The 19,909-nt window shown below is 45.9% G+C and overlaps 1 protein-coding gene across 4 annotated transcripts in view; it reads left to right on the top strand.

Annotated features, from left to right (window-relative positions):
* met (MET proto-oncogene, receptor tyrosine kinase) overlaps positions 1–19,909 on the top strand; it is a 130,780-nt gene that overhangs the window by 62,620 nt on the left and 48,251 nt on the right. For 3 of the 4 annotated variants that reach the window (XM_070900348.1, XM_070900347.1, XM_070900350.1), the window contains exon 3: positions 6,379–6,570. The exons of the other annotated variant lie outside the window; for it this stretch is intronic. In XM_070900348.1, the coding sequence (XP_070756449.1) occupies positions 6,379–6,570 (192 nt within the window). The remainder of the gene's footprint in view (positions 1–6,378; positions 6,571–19,909) is intronic. 4 annotated transcript variants of the gene reach the window in all.

Raw genomic sequence — 19,909 nt, 5'->3', positions numbered from 1 at the left:
GTGGGGACTTGCCGTGTGCAAAAGCAGCTACCACATTAGCCTACACAGCAGTACACCCACATCAAAGTAATTTATCATATAAGAAGTACTTTGAGATATTTTTAGTGCGGAGATAAGATGCTGTATAAATCAATGTCTTTTCCTAAATGTCGGGCTGTAAATCTTTGTACCATTATTTCCCGGATTTCCTATCAAAGAACTCGGCAACATACAAGGAAAACGAATCATGGAGGAGGAGCAGGAAGTACTAATGAAACTCTGCCATGGATGGATTAGAGTTGTTTTAAAATTGTTGCTTGAGAGAAAAAAAGTCCCTCCTCTTTCAGTGAAACTAGGTTCTGCGCTTAGCAGCCAGAATTCACCAAAGTGGCTGTTCATGTTTGAACCTGGATAGTGTGTCAGTAGGTCTATTCACTGTGGAGCATTATAGCTGTGTTTGATTCTAACCTCACTCAGGGCTAGCACAAGAGCATTTTCCAGTGGGTGTCAATGTATAATGATCATAGAAATTTGCAGCATGGACAGAGGCCATTTTGGCCCATCATGTCTGCACCGGCCGACCGATCTATCCAGCCAAATCCCACTTTCCAGCTCTTCATCCGTAGCCCTGTAAGTTACGGCACTTTAAGTGCACATCCATGTATCTGTTAAATGTGGTGAGGGTTTCTGCCTCTACCACCCTTTCAGGCAATGAGTTCCAGATCCCCACCACCTTCTGGAAATTTCCCTTCATATTTCCTCTAAACCACCCCCCAGTTACTTTAAATGTATGCCCCTGATTGTTGACCCATCTGCCAAGGGAAACCGGACCTTCCTATCCATTCTATCCAGGCCCATCATAATTTTATACACCTCAATCAGGTCTCCCCTTAGCCTCCTCTGTTCCAAAGAAAACAGACCCAGCATCTCCAATCTTTCCTCCTAGCCAAAATTCTCCAGTCCAGGCAACATTCTTCTAAATCTCCACCGCACCCTTTCCAGTGCAATCATGTCATTCCTGTAATGTGGTGACCAGAACTGCACGCACCACTCCAGCTGCGGCCTAACCAGTGTTTTATACAGTTCAAGCATAACCTCCTTGCTCTTGTATTCCATGACTAATAAAGGCAAGTATTCCATATGCTTTCTTAACCACCTTATCTACCTGCCCTGCTACCTTCAGGGCAATGTGGACATGGACACCAAGGTTCCTTTGTTCCTCTACACTTTTCAGTGTCATACCATTTAACACGTAGGATAGCTCACATGAATACATGGCTTGAGGAGTGGTGCAGAAGGGAGGGATTCAAATTCCTGGGAAATTGGAACCGGTTCTGGGGGAGGTGGGACCAGTACAAACCGGACGGTCTGCACCTTGGCAGGACCGGAACCAATGTCCGAGAGGGGAGTGTTTGCTAGTGCTGCTGGGGAGGAGTTAAACAATGGCAGGGGGATGGGAACCTATGCAGAAAGGCAAAGGGAAATAAAAGGGAATCCGAGGCAAAAGATAGAAAGGAGAATAGTAAAAGTGGAGGGCAGAGAAATCCAAGGCAAAAAACAAAAAGGACCACTTTACAGCAGAATTCTAAAGGGTCAAAGTGTGTTAAAAAGACAAGCCTGAAGGCTCTGTGCCTCAATGCGAGGAGTATTTGGAATAAGGTAGACGAATTAACTGCGCAGATAGCAGTTAACGGGTATGATGTGATTGGCATCGCAGAGACGTGGCTCCAAGGTGACCAAGGCTGGGAACTCAACATCCAGGGGTATTCAGCATTTAGGAAGGATAGACAGAAAGGAAAAGGAGGCGCGGTGGCGTTGCTGGTTAAAGAGGAAATTAATGCAATTGTAAGGAAGGACATTGGCTTGGATGATGTGAAGTCGGTATGGGTGGAGCTACGGAATACCAAACGGCAGAAAACGCTCGTGGGAGTTGTGTACAGGCCACCAAATAGTAGTAGTGAGGTTGGGGACAGCATCAAACAAGAAATAAGGAATGTGTGCAATAAAGGTACAGTAGTAATCATGGGCGACTTTAATCTATATATTGATTGGGCTAACCTAACTGGTGGCAATGCGGTGGAGGAGGATTTCCTGGCGTGTATTAGGGATGGTTTTCTAGACCAATATGTCGAGAAATCAACCAGAGAGCTGGCCATCCTAGACTGAGTGATGTGTAATGAGAAGGGACTAATTAGCAATCTTGTGCGAGGCCCCTTGGGGAAGAGTGACCATAATATGGTAGAATTCTTTATTAAGCTGGAGTGACAAAGTTAATTTAGAAACTAGGGTCCTGAACTTAAGGAAAGGTAACTTTGATGGTATGAGGCGCGAATTGGCTAGATTAGACTGGCAAATGATACTTGAAGGGTTGACGGTGGATAGGCAATGGCAAACATTTAAAGATCATATGGACGAACTTCAACAATTGTACATCCCCGTCTGGAGTAAAAATAAAACGGGGAAGGTGGCTCAACCGTGGCTAACAAGGGAAATTAAGGATGGTGTTAAATCCAAGGAAGAGGCATACAAATTAGCCAGAAAAAGTAGTAAGCCGGAGGACTGGGAGAAATTTAGAATACAGTGGAGGAGGACAAAAGGGTTTAATTAAGAGGGGGAAAATAGAGTACGGGAGGAAGCTTGCTGGAAACATAAAAAATGACTGCAAAAACTTCTATAGATATGTGAAGAGAAAAAGATTAGTGAAGACAAACGTTGGTCCCTAGCAGTCGGATTCGGGTGAATTTATAATGGGGAACAAAGAAATGTCAGACCAATTGAACAAGTACTTTGGTTCTGTCTTCACTAAGGAAGACACAAATAACCTTCCCGATGTACTAGGGGTCCGAAGGTCTACTGAGAAGGAGGAACTGAAGGATATCCTTATTAGGCGGGAAATTGTGTTAGGGAAATTGATGGGATTGAAGGCCGATAAATCCCCAAGGCCTGATAGTCTGCATCCCAGAGTACTTAAAGAAGTGGCCCTAGAAATAGTGGATGCATTGGTGATAATTTTCCAACAGTCTATCGACTCTGGATCAGTTCCTATGGACTAGAGGGTTGCTAATGTAACACTACTTTTTAAAAATGGAGGGAGAAAGAAAATGGGTAATTATAGACCAGTAGTGGGGAAAATGTTGGAATCAATCATTAAGGATGAAATAGCAGCACATTTGGAAAGCAGTGATAGGCTTGGTCCAAGTCAGCATGGATTTATGAAGGGGAAATCATGCTTGACAAATCTTCTGACATTTTTTGAGGATGTCACTAGTAGAGTGGACAAGGGAGAACCAGTGGATGTGATGTATTTGGACTTTCAAAAGGCTTTTGACAAGGTCCCACACAAGAGATTGGTGTGCAAAATCAAAGCACATGGTATTGGGGGTAATGCACTGACGTGGATAGAGAACTGGTTGGCAGACAGGAAGCAGAGAGTCGGGTTTAACGAGTCGTTTTCAGAATGACAGGCAGTGACTAGTGGAGTGCCGCAGGGCTCAGTGCTGGGACCCCAGCTCTTTACAATATATATTAATGATTTGGATGATGGAATTGAATGTAATATTTCCAAGTTTGCAGATGACACTAAACTGGGTGGTGGTGTGAGCTGTGAGGATGCAGGGTGATTTGGACAGGTTAGGCGAGTGGGCAAATACATGGCAGATGCAGTATAATGTGGATAAATGTGAGGTTATCCACTTTGGGGGCAAAAACACGAAGGCAGAATATTATCTGAATGGCGGCAGATTAAGAAAAGGGGAGGTGCAGCGAGAACTGGGTGTCATGATTCATCAGTCATTGAAGGTTGGCATGCAGGTACAGCAGGCGGTGAAGAAGGCAAATGGTATGTTGGTCTTCATAGCAAGGGGATTTGAGTATAGGAGCAGGGAAGTCTTACTGCAGTTGTACAGGGCCTTGGTGAGGCCTCATCTGGAATATTGTGTTCAGTTTTGGTATCCTAATCTGAGGAAGGACGTTCTTGCTATTGAGGGAGTGCAGCGGAGGTTCAGCAGACTGATTCCTGGGATGGCAGGACTGACATATGAGGAGAGACTGGATCGACTGGGTCTGTATTCACTGGAGTTTAGAAGGATGAGAGGGGATCTCATAGAAACATTTAAAATTCTGACGGGACTGGACAGGTTAGATGCGGGAAGAATGTTCCCGATGTTGGGGAAGTCCAGAACCAGGGGACATAGTCTTAGGATAAGGGGTAAGCCATTTAGGACTGAGATGAGGAGAAACTTCTTCACTCAGAGAGTTGTTAACCGATGGAATTCCCTACCGCAGAGAGTTGTTGATGTCAGTTCATTGGATATATTCAAGAGGGAGTTAGATATGGCCCTTGCGGCGAAAGGGATCAAGGGGTATGGAGAGAAAGCAGGAACGGGTTACTGAAGGAATAATCATCCATGATCTTATTGAATGGTGGTGCAGGCTCGAAGGGCCGGATGGCCTATTCCTGCACCTATTTTCTATGTTTCTATGTATTACCTTGCCTTGTTAGTCCTCCCCAAATGCCTTACCTCACACTTATCTGGAGTGAATTCCATTTGCCACTGTTCTGCTCAGCTGACCAGTTCATTGATATCTTCCTGCAGTCCGCAGCTTTCTTCGTCATTATCAACCACACAGCCTATTTTAGTTTCATCTGCAAACAACTTTATCATACCCCCAACATTTAAGTTCAAGTCATTCATATATACCACAAAAAGCAAGGGACCCAGCACAGAGCCCTGCAGAACCCGACTGGATACAGCCTTCCAGTCACAAAAACAGTGGGTGTCAATATATCATCAGTTTCTTTTATTTTTCTCTTCATGATAAGACGGAGACCAATTGTACTGCCCTGTCACCATCTCCGCTAATTCCACAGGTACCAATGATTGACCTTCCTGGTCGTTAAGGCTCAGTTCCACTCTGGATATTCAGTTTTCTTACTGAGCCATTAAATGCATTCCTTCTTCCTTGAAAGTTTCGGTGAGAGGTCGTACCATTAGCAATTTCCGTTTGAATGCCTTCCACTTACTGAGCTGTAGTTATTGCCAGAATTTTGTTTTTAAAAAAAACAACTGCCAATAATCTCTGTCTAACGGTAATAAAATTGACTGATGCAGAATCCCTGAAGGAAAAATGACATGAGAGGTCAGTGTAAATGGAGAATCTATATTCAAGCTAACCTTTGTAGTGGAATTCAGAATCTGAACTGGTTGTAAAATAAATTAGACAATGAATAATGGCATCTGGTATTATTGGCATTCCTCAAATATAGCTTGTTTCCATAATCCTGCATAATGGTACAAGCTTTTGCCTCCACCTTGACTACCATAGCTGCGCCCGTCTTTGGCATTATTGTTTCCGATGTGCTTCATGCCTGACGAACCTGATTGAATTTTTTTGAAGAGGTGACTAAAGTAGTGGACATGAGAATGTCTATTAATATTATTTAAATGAAGTTCCAGAAGGCATTCGATAGAGTCCTCATCAGAGACTGTTAGCTAAAGTTGAAGCTCATGGAATTGAGGGCTGATTAGTGACCTGGTTAGGAAATTGGCTGAGCGGCAGAAGACACAGGGCTAGAAATTTCCCTTCGCCCCGAATGGGGGCGGTAACCTTCTGGGGCCGGGACTTCCTGCTCCCAGCGGGCCGTACTCCTCCCAAAGGAAGTGGATATGGGGCAAAGGCGGGTATATGGAGTGAATGGCAGAACAGGCTCGAGGGGCTAAATGGCCAACCCCTGTTCCTATGTTCCCTCCCAGCCAGAGAGTAGTAAAGAGATATTGAAGCTTGCATGAGAGCACAATGTCACATAAATGAAAAGACTTGCTCACCGATGTATGGTCTAAAACCTCTTTTATGGATAGACATCACCACAATGGTGAAATTCAGAAGCTACGAACCTAATTTCTCCAAAAGAAAAGAATTGCAGTTAAATAGAATTATGTTGTTCTTGACACATCCCTAGCAATGGTTTCAAGCTTTAAATTTTTTGCACCATTAAAACTTGGCATGCCACAATGTTTGATTTTAACCTTTGATTGATGTGTGTTCTCCAGACAGGTTTTTGATTTAGACAAAAGTTGTTGGACAAGCTGTCACACTTTGCTAATGGGAGGTAAAATCAGAATGGCCATGTTTTTACATGAAGAGCAATGGAGGCATTCACAATCCCTTCACCTCTGTCATGGGCAGTCATATAATGATTTGTAGGAGGGAACAGAAAAGAATTGATTGAAATATTTTTCAAAGATTAAAATAATTTTAACTCCAAATTCTAATATCTGCTTAAGGGTCTAACATTTGCATAGCAAGTAATACTCTCATGCCACCTTGCACGAAGAATTTTGATTGTCATTGTAAACTTAATTGAAGTATTGCTTTCCAAATTTTGTTTTCTTCCTGTAGAGTTCATCAGCCAAGGAGACTTTTTGTGGAGGAAGCAGTGATGGATTCCAGATGGAAAGTACAACCCCTGTACAACGTCTGGACCTGTTCCTTGGGCAATTCCGAAATGTCTTGTTAACTTCAATTGCAGTTTTCACTCAAGGAAAAATAACTATTGCAAATCTGGGAACTGCTGATGGCCGTATTATGCAGGTAGGCCTTGGATTATGAAATTGCTATTACCATTGTAGTCTTCTAATCGCTTCTTGTTCTGCTCAACCTCTCTGCAGCCTTTGACATGGTCAACCACATCATCCACCTTCAATGCTTTTCCTTTATTGTCCTCAGTGGGATTACCCTTGTTTAACTTACCTTCCGATTGTAGCCAGAGCATCTCCAGCAATGGCTTCTATTTCTGCCCTCTCTCAGATTCTTCCAAGGATCTATTCTTGGTTCTCTCTGTTATGTATGGAGAAAGAGTCAGACTGAACACTGTGAACTCAAAGTAAAGTGTGACCCTAGTCTTTCATTGCAGGTCTTTAGAGTGCCTCACCAACCTATGAAGCCTCCTTAAATACCTGTGCTCCCAAGGGATTATGGTATGGGATCCCTTGGGACTCCAGGGGATGAGCCCTCTGATGGCTGTACAGAGTAAATACAAGTATACATATATAACAACACTCCCCCCGCAAAGTCAATAGTGTAACTATTTACAATGTGAGTCGATCTGGGGCCCTTCTTGCCCCGGTTGATCGTCTCGGTATGAAAGCTGGTGTTGTTGAATCATTTGTTGGGCCCTCGCTGGCCTTGCTGGGCTGCCTGGTGTGTTGGGCCCTGCTGGGCTGCTGTGGATGATGGGTTCTGCTTCATGGTCATCCATTGTGCCGGTTGCCACTGGTGTGTATGTTGGGATCAAAAAAGGTAGGGTCCAAGGTGTGTTGCTCAGAATAGGCCGTGAATCTGAGTTTGATTTGGTCCAAGTGTTTCCGGTGAATGAGTCCATTTGAAAGTTTGACCCGAAACACCTTGCTCCCCTCTTTGGCCACGACAGTGCCGGGAAGCCACTTAGGACCTTGTCCATAATTTAGTACAAATACAGGATCATTGATTTCAATCTCGCGTTTTTGCGCTATCATGGTATGCACTTTGTTGAAGCTGCCTGTTCATGTAGATCAGGGTGAACTAACGAGAGCCTTGTCTTGAGTGCTCTTTTCATGAGCAGTTCAGCAGGCGGGATCCCAGTGAGTGAGTGGGGTCTCGAGCAGTAGCTAAGCAGGACTCAGGATAGGCGAGTCTGCAGTGAATCTTTAGTTACCCTCTTCAAGCCTTGCTTGATGGTTTGCACTGCCCTCTCTGCCTGACCATTGGACGCTGGTTTAAGCAGGGCAGATGTGACATGTTTGATCCCGTTACAAGTCATGAATTCTTTGAACTCAGCACTGGTAAAACATGACCCGTTGTCGCTCACCAGGACATCGGGAAGGCGATGTGTGGTAAACATGGCCCGCAGGCTTTCAGTAGTGGCAGCGGACGTGCTAGCCGACATTATCTCACTTTCAATCCACTTGGAGAACGCGTCTACAACCACAAGGAACATTTTACCCAAGAGCGGGCCTGCATAGTCGACGTGCACCCTAGACCACGGTTTGGAGGGCCAAGACCATAAACTTAGTGGCGCCTCCCTGGGTACATTGCTTAACTGCGAGCAAGTATTACGTCTGTGAACGCAGGACTCTAAATCCGCATCGATACTGGGCCACCACACGTGGGATCTGGCTATCGCTTTCATCATTACGATTCCTGGGTGGGTGCTGTGGAGGTCATTGATGAAGGTGTCTCTGCCCTTCTTGGGGACCAGTACTCGATTGCCCCACAGAAGGCAGTCTGCTTGTATAGACATTCATCTTTGTGCCGCTGGAACAGCTTTATCTCTTCCTGCATTTCCATTGGGACACTGAACCAGTTCCAGTGAAGCACACAGCTTTTGACTAGAGATAATAAGGGGTCCTGGCTTGTCCAGGTTTTGATCTGCCGGGCAGTGACGGGTGATTGCTCACTCTCAAATACTTCCATAACCATGGCTAGATCTGTGGGCTGCGCCATTTCCACCCCCGTGGTGGGCAATAGCAGCCTACTGAGAGCATCGGCGCTGCTTTCTGTGCCTGGCCTGTGGCGGATGGAGTAGTTGTATGCGGAGAACATGAGCGCCCATCTCTGGATGCGGGCCAATGCGTTGGTATTTATCACTTTACTCTCGGAGAAAAGGGATATAAGTGGCTTATGGTCCGTTTCCAATTCGAAATTTTAGCCCAAACAGGTATTGATGCATTTTCTTTACCCCATAGACACTCGCTAACGCTTCTTTCTCAATCATGCTGTCGGCTCTCTCAGCCTTAGACAGACTCCTGGATGCATAAGCAACCGGTTGCAGTTTTCCAAAATCATTGGTTGTTGCAATACACACCCGACGCCATATGACGACGCATCACATGCTAGTACCAAACGCTTACATGGATCATACAACACAAGCAATTTGTTTGAGCATAACAATTTTCTCGTTTTTACAAAGGCATTTCTTGGCTTTTGCCCCAAACCCATTCGTCCCCTTTTCATAGTAAGACATGCAGTGGTTCTAACAGTGTGCTGAGACCCGGTAAGAAGTTACCAAAGTAGTTCAGGAGTCCCAGAAACGCCTGCAGCTCTGTCACATTCTGTGGCCTCGGTATGTTCTCGATTGCCTCCGTCTTCGCGTTGATGGGCCTGATGCTGTCCGCCGCAATCCTCCTTCCCAGCAACTACATTTCAGGCCCTTTGAGCGTTTTAACCTGAGCCCCACACGGTTGAGTCGACTAAGAACCTCCTCCATGTTCTGCAGATGCTCGACTGTGTTCTGACCTGTGACCAAGATGTTGTCCTGGAAGACCACGGTGTGTGGGACCGACTTCAGTAAACTTTTCATATTTCTCTGAATATCGCTGCCGCCAATCAGATTCCAAACGGGCATCTGTTATAAACAAAAAGACCTTTGTGCGTGTTGATGCAGGTGAGGGCCTTAGATGATTCCTCCAGTTTCTGCGTCATGTAGGCTGAAGTCAGATCCAGCTTCGTGAATGTCTTTCCTCCTGCCAGCGTTGCAAAGAGGTCGTCGGCCTTGGGAGAAACGATTGATAGTTACTTTGTAATCACCACAGATTCTGATGGTGCCGTCTCCCTTGAGGACAGGAATGATCATGCTGGTCCACTCGTTGAATTCGATCGGCGAAATAATGCCCCCTCTATGCAGCCGGTGTAGCTCGATCTTTACCCTTTCTCTCATCAGGTACGGTACTGCTCTTGCCTTGTGATGGATGGATCGTGCCCCTGGAATTAGGTGGATCTGTACTTTTGCTCCTTGGAACTTCCCGATGCCTGGTTCGAACAGCGAAGGGAACTTGTTTAAGACCTGGGCACACGAAGTGTCGTCCGAGGACGAGAGCACACGGACGTCGTCCCAGTTCCGGCATATCTTTCCCAGCCAGCTCCTGCCAAGCAGCATGGGACCATCACCCGGTACCACCCAGAGTGGTAGCTTGTGCACCGCTCCATCGTAGGAGACCTTTACGGTAGCACTGCCGATTTACAGGAATCAGTTCTTTCATGTAAGTTCTTAGTTTCGTGCGAACTGGAGTTAAGACTGGCCTTGAGGCCTTGTTGCACCACAACCTATCGAAAGTCTTTTTGCCCAGGCCCATGCTCGCGCCCGTGTCTAGCTCCATTGACACCGGGAGTTCATTTAGTTCAACATTCAGCATTATTGGGGGACAATTCGTGGTGAATGTGTGCACCCCATTTACCTCTGCCTCCTCGCTTTGAGGCTCTGGTTCGTCGTGATCCTCCATGGATCTGTCCTCCTCTGCAACATGGTGGTTTTCAGGTTTAACAGGCTTAGCAGCTCGCCTACACACTCATGGAAGTGTGCCATTGTTCCACAACCCTTGCAAACGTACTGTTTGAATCGGCATGAATGGAAACGATGATCACCCCCGCAGCGCCAACAAGGTGTTAATGGTCTTGCATTCATCACCCTTGACGGTGGACTCTGAGACATCTGCAGACATGTAGCTGCAGGTATGGGTGACCTGCCCTGTACATTACAATTTGAAAACACCATCACTTTGTTCACAGTACTTGTAGCAGCACTTGTGTGCTGAGAGATTTGCTTCGAATTGTCACTGGTGGCAATGAACGCCTGGGTTATCGCTATGGCCTTACTCAAGGTTGGAGTCTCTACAGTCAAAAGTTTGCGAAGTATGGTTTCATGGCCAATGCCAAGTATGAAAAAGTCTCTGAGCATGTGCTCCAAATGTCCTTCAAATTCGCAATGTCATGCAAGGCGTCTTAGCTCGGCGACATAACTCTCCACTTCCTGGCCTTCAGATCTTTTGTAGGTGTAGAACTGGTACCTCGCCATCAGAAAGCTTTCCTTCGGGTTCAAATGCTCTCGGACCAGTGTGCACAAATCGTCGTACGATTTCTCCATGGGTTTCACTGGAGTGAGCAGATTCTTCATGAGGCCATACATTAGTGCCCCACAGACGGTGAGGAGGATCGCCCTTCGTTTGGCAGCACTCTCTTCCCCATCTAACTCGTTGGCCAAGAAGTATTGGTCGAGTCGCTCCACATAAGTTTCCCAATCATCTCCCTCCGAGAATTTCTCCAGGATGCCCACTGTTCTCTGCATCTTTGGGTTCGCTATCTATATCTCATCGGCAGTTGTTATGTATGGAGAAAGAGTCAGACTGAATACTGTGAGCTCAAAGTAAAGTGTGACCTTAGTCTTTTATTGCAGGTCTCCAGAGTGCCCCTCCAACCTGTGACGTCTCCTTAAATACCTGTGCTCCCAAGTAAAAGGGAATATTATTTGAATGGGGAGAAATTACAACATGCTGCGGTGCAGAGGGACCTGGGGGTCCTTGTGCATGAATCCCAAAAAGTTAGTTTGCAGGTGCAGCAGGTAATCAGGAAGGCGAATGAAATGTTGGCCTTCATTGCGAGAGGGATGGAGTACAAAAGCAGGGAGGTCCTGCTGCAACTATACAGGGTATTGGTGAGGCCGCACCTGGAGTACTGCGTCCAGTTTTGGTCACCTTACTTAAGGAAGGATATACTAGCTTTGGAGGGGGTACAGAGACGATTCACGAGGCTGATTCCGGAGATGAGGGGGGTTACCTTATGATGATAGATTGAGTAGACTGGGTCTTTACTTGTTGGAGTTCAGAAGGATGAGGGGTGATCTTATAGAAACATTTAAAATAATGAAAGGGATAGACAAGATAGAGGCAGAGAGGTTGTTTCCACTGGTCGGGGAGACTAGAACTAGGGGGCACAACCTCAAAATACAGGGGAGCCAATTTAAAACCGAGTTGAGAAGGAATTTCTTCTCCCAGAGGGTTGTGAATCTGTGGAATTCTCTGCCCAAGGAAGCAGTTGAGGCTAGCTCATTGAATGTATTCAAGTCACAGATAGATAGATTTTTAATCAATAAGGGAATTAAAGGTTACAGGGAGCGGGCGTGTAAGTGGAGCTGAGTCCACGGCCAGATCAGCCATGATCTTGTTGAATGGCGGAGCAGGCTCGAGGGGCTAGATGGCCTACTCCTGTTCCTAATTCTTATGTTCTTATGAACCCTCTGGCTGTACAGAGTAAATACAAATATACATATATAAAACTCTCCTCTTCTTCCTCTTCTACATGTTACCATTTAGCAACATCACCCGCAGATAGAGGATCAGCTTCCACATTTTCATTGATGATACCCAGCTCTTTGTCTTCTCCCTCAACCTCATCCACTGCCTGTGTTTTAAGACTGATTATTCGATATGCAGTTTCCTCCAGTTTAAATATTGATAAGACAAGCCACTCACCACCAATTCCATTCCCCTCCTCACATACTGTCTTTGGCGTAACCAGACTGTTCACAATCTCGGCACCATCATTGAAGGTTGGCATGCAGGTACGGCAGGCGGTTAAGAAAGCAAATGGCATGTTGGCCTTCATAGCGAGGGGATTTGAGTACAGGGAAAGGGAGGTGTTGCTACAGTTGTACAGGGCTTTGGTGAGGCCACACCTGGAGTATTGTGTACAGTTTTGGTCTCCTAACCTGAGGAAGGACATTCTTGCTATTGAGGGAGTGCAGCGAAGGTTCACCAGACTGATTCCCGGGATGGCGGGACTGACCTATCAAGAAAGACTGGATCAACTGGGCTTGTATTCACTGGAGTTCAGAAGAATGAGAGGGGACCTCATAGAAACGTTTAAAATTCTGACGGGGTTAGACAGGTTAGATGCAGGAAGAATGTTCCCAATTTTGGGGAAGTCCAGAACCAGGGGACACAGTATAAGGATAAGGGGTAAGCCATATAGGACCGAGATGAGGAGAAACTTCTTCACCCAGAGAGTGGTGAACCTGTGGAATTCTCTATCACAGAAAGTTGTTGAGGCCAATTCACTAAATATATTCAAAAAGGAGTTAGATGAAGTCCTTACTACTGGGGGGATCAAGGGGTATGGCGAGAAAGCAGGAATGGGGTACTGAAGTTGCATGTTCAGCCATGAACTCATTGAATGGCGGTGCAGGCTAGAAGGGCCGAATGGCCTACTCCTGCACCTATTTTCTATGTTTCTATGTTTCTATCTCCGACCCCGAGCTGAGATTCCAACACTGTGTACTCTCAAAGACTGACTACTTCCACCTCCATGGTATTACCTGCCTCAGCCCATCTGCCACTAAAAACTTTATCCATGCCTTTGTCACCTTCAAAGTCGACTATTACAATGCCCTCGTGGCTGGTCTCCCATGATCCACCTTCCATAAATTTCGGCTTATCCAAGACTCTGTTGACCATATCCTACCTTGCACCAGATTCCACTCACCTCTCATCCCTGTCCTTGCTGGCCTACATTGGCTCTCGATCCCCAAACTTCCAATTTAAAATTCTCATCCTTCTGTTTAAATCTCCACATGGCCTTGTCCCTTCCTATCGCTCTCACTTCCTCTAGCCCCAAAATCTCTCTTACTCTGAATCTGGCCTTTGATGCATTCTCCGCCCCCTCCCCCACCACCTCGATTTCCCCCCACCATTGATACCTGTGCCTTCAGCCATTTAGGCCTCACGTTCTGGAATTACCTCCCTAAAGCCTTCTGCCTCTCTACCTCCCTCTCCTCCTTTTAAGACCCCCCCACCCCCTTAAAACCCACCTCGCCATTCTTGTCATCGCGTTACATCGAGTCTGCAGCACAGAAACAGGTCAGTTGGCCCAACTAGTCTATGCGATGTTTATGCTCTCATCTCACTTCATCTAACCCCATCAGTATAACCTGCTACTCCTTTCTCTCTCGTGCATTTCTAGCTTCCCGTTAAATGCTTCTATGCTATTTGTCTCAACTGCTCCTTGTGGTAGTGCGTTCCACATTCTGACCACTCTCTGGGTAAAGCGGTTTCTTGTGAATTCCCTATTGGATATTTTAGTGACTATCTTATATTTCCGACCTCTGGTTTTAGACGTCTCCACAAGTGGAAACCATTTCTCTACATCTACACTATCAAACCCTTTCAAATCAAGTCACCCCTCAGCCTTCTGTTATGTAGAGAAAAGTCCCAGCCTGGTCAGCCTTTCTTGATAAGTTTATCCTCTTAGTTCTGTTATCATCCTTGTAAATCTTTCTTGCGCCATCTTCAATGCCTCTATCCTTTTTATATCACCTGCTTTTGTTCAGTGCCCATTTGTGTCTGATTGGACCACTGTTAAGTGCATTTGGCTGTTTTCCTCCACATTAAAGATATTTATATAAATGCAAGAATTTATAATTATAGTAAAGGAGCAACAGGAAGCAAACAGGTTAAGGTCATATCTAATATATTGAAGCTGAGTGCAGCTTTGGGCCAGGAAAAAAATCAGTCAGACCAAATTTATCTGATTTAGCTGTCAACTAATGTTCCATTTGATAGCTTAGTACTGATTTTTCAAGATGAAATTTGTTTTCCCTGCTTGACTAAAAATCTACGGCTTTCTTTCTGTCGTCCAGCCAGAGCATTTTAACGGGTAATGATATTGAACCACGTGTCTTAAAATATCTGCACAAGGTCAGCCAAACCATGAAACAAAAAGTTTGCAGTGATAAACAGACATTAAAAGAGGCTTTCATTCATCATTGATTGCTAAAATCACTTTTCTATCATTTTATTCCACCCCTTCTTGCCTCCCTTTATTCTATTGGTGCCAATATGTTAAATAAGATCATTAACAACCTTGATCCTTTTTTTCCGACAAACTTCCATTGCAAAAAATCATTTACATGGGCTCTATATTACATAATATTACATGGTATTTACAGCACAGAAACAGGCAATTCAGCCCAACATGTCTACCTCCCACCACCTTCATCTCACCCTGTCAACATATCATGTTAAATATATTAAAATATGTTTCAGTGGTTGCCTTAGAATCTCACCTGGCAGTTTTATGTTTGGTTTCTTGACTTTTTTCTAAGCAATTCTAGAATGTTCATTTGGAGGTCAATACCATAGTGATGAACAGCAAAGTGGTTAGGAAGAGATTGGTGTGGATTAAGCTTTGAACTTAAATAAGCAATCTCATAATATTGTCTTTGCTCTTTTAAGAGATCATAACTGTATGTATGAGATTGTCTTGTTTGTTGTGTGCCTATTGAGTTAGCGTTGGGTGGGCAAGGTGCATGTATGGTTAGATGGCTTGATATATTCAAATTAACTGTAGGAATTTAAGGATGCCTTGTGTAACACTAAAACAAAAGCAAAATATTATGGATGCTGGAACCGCAGCATCATAACTACAGCGGCCATCTTTTTTGGACAACAGAAGCTAGTAATGATTCAGCTGTTGCCATTTACAGCTCCTCTGGACCAATCTTTTGTTTTTTTACTTGTCCCATTACCACCCCCTTTTGCCTTGCCCCATCTTCCCTTTTGTCATTTAATCTCTCCTGCCTTCCACCCTATCACAGACCTTCCCTTTTTGTTCTTTCTTCCCCTGCCCCCTTTCCCTGCCTCTGTTCTTGCTTAAAACCTGTTACATTTGCCAGTTCTGATGCCAGTTCTTGAAACATTGGGCTGGATTTTCATGGGGAAGGCAGGATGGTGGGGGGGTGGGGGGGTGGTGGAGTGCTGATGTGGGCGGGAAGCCTGGGAGAACGGGTTTCCCGTAAACCCTGCCGACTTTAACAGCACCAATCTTTATCTCCTTTTATTGTTTTACTTCATCGATTTAGATGTCTTTCTGGCACAGCACTTCGTCATTTAGCCTTGGTTTTTCATTCTTTATTTTAAGTATTCAGTGTCAATTCCAGCCAATGGTAGCCAACGCAGAAGGATTGGTCTGAAGGACTGGAAACAAGCTTCCGTAGTGGCACGGCATATTGGTACCATAATATATCAGAACACAGTGATGGGAAGCAGTTTATTCCCTGTGATAACCCTGTGCAATCAAATTTCAGAAGCAAGTGCTATATAGGAACGGCACACTTGCCCACAGAGGAAGGGCACACGTATAAAATGCACATGCAGACAGATCTGAGCAGCATGGACAAGGGTCTGCGAGGCAGCGAATGCGGCGTAAAGTAGGAAGAACGAGGAAAAGAAAAGCTTCCCTTTTAAAATTTTCAGCTTATCCTGAATTTTCAAGTTAACACCACTGTTTTGTCATCCTTTTATCCTGAGTTTATATTTTGGGTAATGCCTAATTTAACTGGACCAGCCTGTCCAGAAACTTAACTGGACCAACTACATAAATACAAGAGCAGGTCAGAGGCTGGGTATTCTGCGGCGAGTGTCTCACCTCCTGACGCCCCAAAGCCTTTCCACCATCTACAAGGTACAAGTCAGGAAAGTGATGGAATACTCTCCACTTGCCTGGATGAGTCATCATCATCAGAGGCAGTCCCTCGAATTCGAGGAAGACTTGTTTCCACTCTAAAAGTGAGTTTTCAGGTGGCTATACAGTCCAATGCAGGAATTACAGTCTCTGTCACAGGTGGGACAGACAGTGGTTGAAGGAATGAAGGTTGAAGTGGTGGGGAGCCTGGTTTGCCGCACGCACTTGATTTCTGCGTGCTCTTGGCGACGAGACTCGAGGTGCTCAGCGCCCTCCCGGATGCTCTTCCTCCACTTTGGCCGCTCTTAGGCCAGCGATTCCCAGGTGCCGGTGGGGATGTTGTACTTTATCAAGGAGGTCTTGAGGATGTCCTTGAAATGTTTCCTCTGCCCACCTAGGGCTAGCTTGCCATGTAGGAGTTCCAAGTAGAGCACTTGCTATGGGAGTCTTGTGTCGGGCATGCAGATGATGTGGCCCATCCAACGGAGCTGGTCGAGCGTGGTCAGTGCTTCAATGCTGGGGATGTTGGCCTGAGCGAGAACACTGACGGTGTGTCTATCCTCCCAGTGGATCTGCAGGCTCTTGCGGAGGCAGCGCTGGTGGTACTTCTCCAGTACTTTGAGATGTCTGCTGTATATAGTCCACGTCTCTGAGCCATATAGGCGTATCACTACTACCCTGTAGACTATAAACTTGGTGCCAGATTTGAGGTCCTGGTCTTCAAGCACTCCCTTAGGCGATTGAAGGCTATGCTAGCACACTGGAGGTGGTGTTGGACCTCATCGTCGATGTCTGCCCTTGCTGACAGTAGGCTCCCGAGGTATGGAAAATGGTCCACATTGTCCAAGATCACGCCGTGGATTTTGATGAACGGGGGGGGCGGGGTGGCAGTGCTGTGTGGTGGGGTCGGGTTGGTGGAGTACCTTTGTCTTATGGATGTTTAGTGTAAGGCCCATGCTTTCTGTCATGTATGTACATTCTGTTTATAGCCACCAGATGCCATCATTGTTGGAGGCCACTGAGCAAGCACGCACATGGTGCTGTTCAGGTATAAAAGGCCAGCCATTTTGAGAGTCAGGCACTTTGGGCCTAAATAAAGCAGAGCCAAGATTGTACCTTGCTTAGGTAATCAGTACTCAGTTTGAACCTATATTGCATACATAACATTTGGCGACGAGAATACAAGAACCTTTTTTGCAAATGAGCACGATTGGATTTTTAGAGTGATTCGTGGAGGGGGAAGTTTGGGCAGAATTTGTGAGCCATTTGAACCAGTACTTCGTGGTCAACAAAATGAAGGGGGTCGACGATACAGATCGGCTTCGGGCCGTGTTCCTCACTGTGTGCGGTTCAAAGGTCTCATGCTTAGTGATCCAACAGAGAAAACGTATGAGGAATTGTGTACATTGGTACGGGAGCACCTCAAGCCAGACGACGGCATCACCATCTCGAGATACAGATTTTATACATACGTTCGATCGGAGGGCCAGAGCGCGGCGGAATTCATTGCCGACCTGAGACATCTAGCGGGACTGTGCAAGTTCGGGACGGTGTTGGCAGACATGCTGCGGGACTTCTTTGTTATCGATATCAACCACGAGGTGATCCTGCACAAACATCTGGCAGTGGAGGAGTTAGATTTAAAAAGGGCCATCCAGATCGCTCAGTCATGTATGACGACGGACAGGAGTCTAAAGCAAATAGCGGTGATGAACCGAACCTTGGCAAGTGCTGTAAATGCGATTGATTCGGCGTTCGGCAGAGCGGCACATGGCAGGGCCTATCCGGCTGCGTTCGCAAAACCTGTGGCTGCTCAAAGTCCGCCAGCTCGGGCAGTGCCGATTTAAGCAATATAGTTGCAAAGGCTGGCTGAGAGTGGGGCATCTCCAGCGCAAGTGTTCACAGATGAGCAACGACCCACCATGTGGAGGATGAGAGTCAGACTAGCATGGATCCGGATACACAATCCGAGATGCCAGAGGAGGAGTACTCCTTCATAACCAAGAGTAAACCAATTTTGATTAATGTGAAGTTTAATGGGATATCGGTATCGATGGAACTGGACACTGGGGTGAGTCAATCGATCATGAACGAGAGGGCATTTTATACGCTGTGGGATACTAAGACTGTGAGGCCCAGGCTGAGCCCTGTTAACGCTAAGCTGCGCATGTACACCAAAGAACTGATAAAGGTGATTGGCAGTGCACAAGTTATAAAACGGTGCGGTTCACGAGTTACCGCTGTGGCCCAATGCTGCTCGGCAGGGGCTGGTTGGAGAAAATCAGATGCGATTGGAACGACATAAAGGCGTTGTCATCGGAGGAAGATACATGTGCCCAAGTATTGAGCAAGTCCCCCTCGCTGTTCGAACCAAGTATCGGCAACTTCACGGAAGCCAAGGTGCAGATCCACGTGCAAGACCCATCCATCATAAAGCTCGGGCAGTGCCGTATATGATGAGGGAGAAGGTCGAAATTGAAATGGACATACTCCAGCGTGTAGGGATCATATCACCAGTCGAATTTAATGAATGGGCCAGCCCCATTGTTCCTGAGCTGAAAAGTGATGGCACAGTCAGAATCTGTGGAGACTACAAGGCTACAATCAACAGGGTTTCGAAAAAAGATCAGTACCTGTTATCGAAGGCTGATGACTTGTTTGCGACGCTAGCCGGAGGGAAGTCATTCACAAAACTGGACTTGACATCAGCCTATATGACACAGGAGTTGGTCGAGACATCAAAGAGACTTGCATGCATTAACACACACAAAGGACTGTTTACTTACCACAGGTGCTCTTTCGGAATTCGCCCGGCTGCAGCAATATTCCAGAGGAATATGGAAAGTCTACTGAAGTCCGTTCCCAGAACCGTCGTGTTCCAAGATGACATCCTGATCACCGGTCGTGACTCCAAGGAACATCTGAACAACCTGGAAGAGGTACTAGTGCGTTTGGACAGAGTGGGACTTGGACTGAAATGCTCAAAGTGCATCTTCATGGCACTGGAGGTCGAATTCCCCGGGAGGAAAATCGCCGCTGATGGCCTTGGTTTTCATGTCAGTAGGTCTGATGCCATCTAGAATGCACCCAAGCCGCAGCATGTGACAGAGCTGCATTCATTCCTGGGTCTACTCAACTACTTTGGTAACTTCCTACCTAAATTGAGTACCTTACTAGAACCACTGCACGTGCTATTGAGAAAAGGCGACAACTGGGTATGGGGCGCATCGCAAGACAGAGCCTTTGAGAAAGCCACCTGTTGTCTATGTTGACGATGGTTGTACACTGTGTAATCACTGTGATATTGTATAAGATGGAGACTTGTTTACCTGATGTACTCTCAATAAGATTCACACCGTGTACATACATGCTGGCACCACTAGAGGGTGCAACTGGTGAAGACCGGGGGTTTCCTGCCCTGGTGGCAGGGCCCTGTATAAAAGGCTACACACTATGCTTGCACAGCACTCTTGAGTTTGGAATAAAGAACCAAGATCACTACAGTTCAAGTTCAACACATTGCCTTGTGGAGTCATTCATAAGTACACTATAGACATAACACCACCAATCTGCTTTGCTCGAACAAGCTGCTGGTACATTATGACCCAAGTAAACATTTCATTTTGGCCTGTGACGCATCGTCATATGGAATTGGTTGGTTTGT

Source organism: Pristiophorus japonicus, chromosome 15 (assembly GCF_044704955.1).
Source record: "Pristiophorus japonicus isolate sPriJap1 chromosome 15, sPriJap1.hap1, whole genome shotgun sequence".
NCBI lineage: Eukaryota > Metazoa > Chordata > Chondrichthyes > Pristiophoridae > Pristiophorus > Pristiophorus japonicus.
This window is presented reverse-complemented; position numbering and strand designations above follow the sequence as displayed.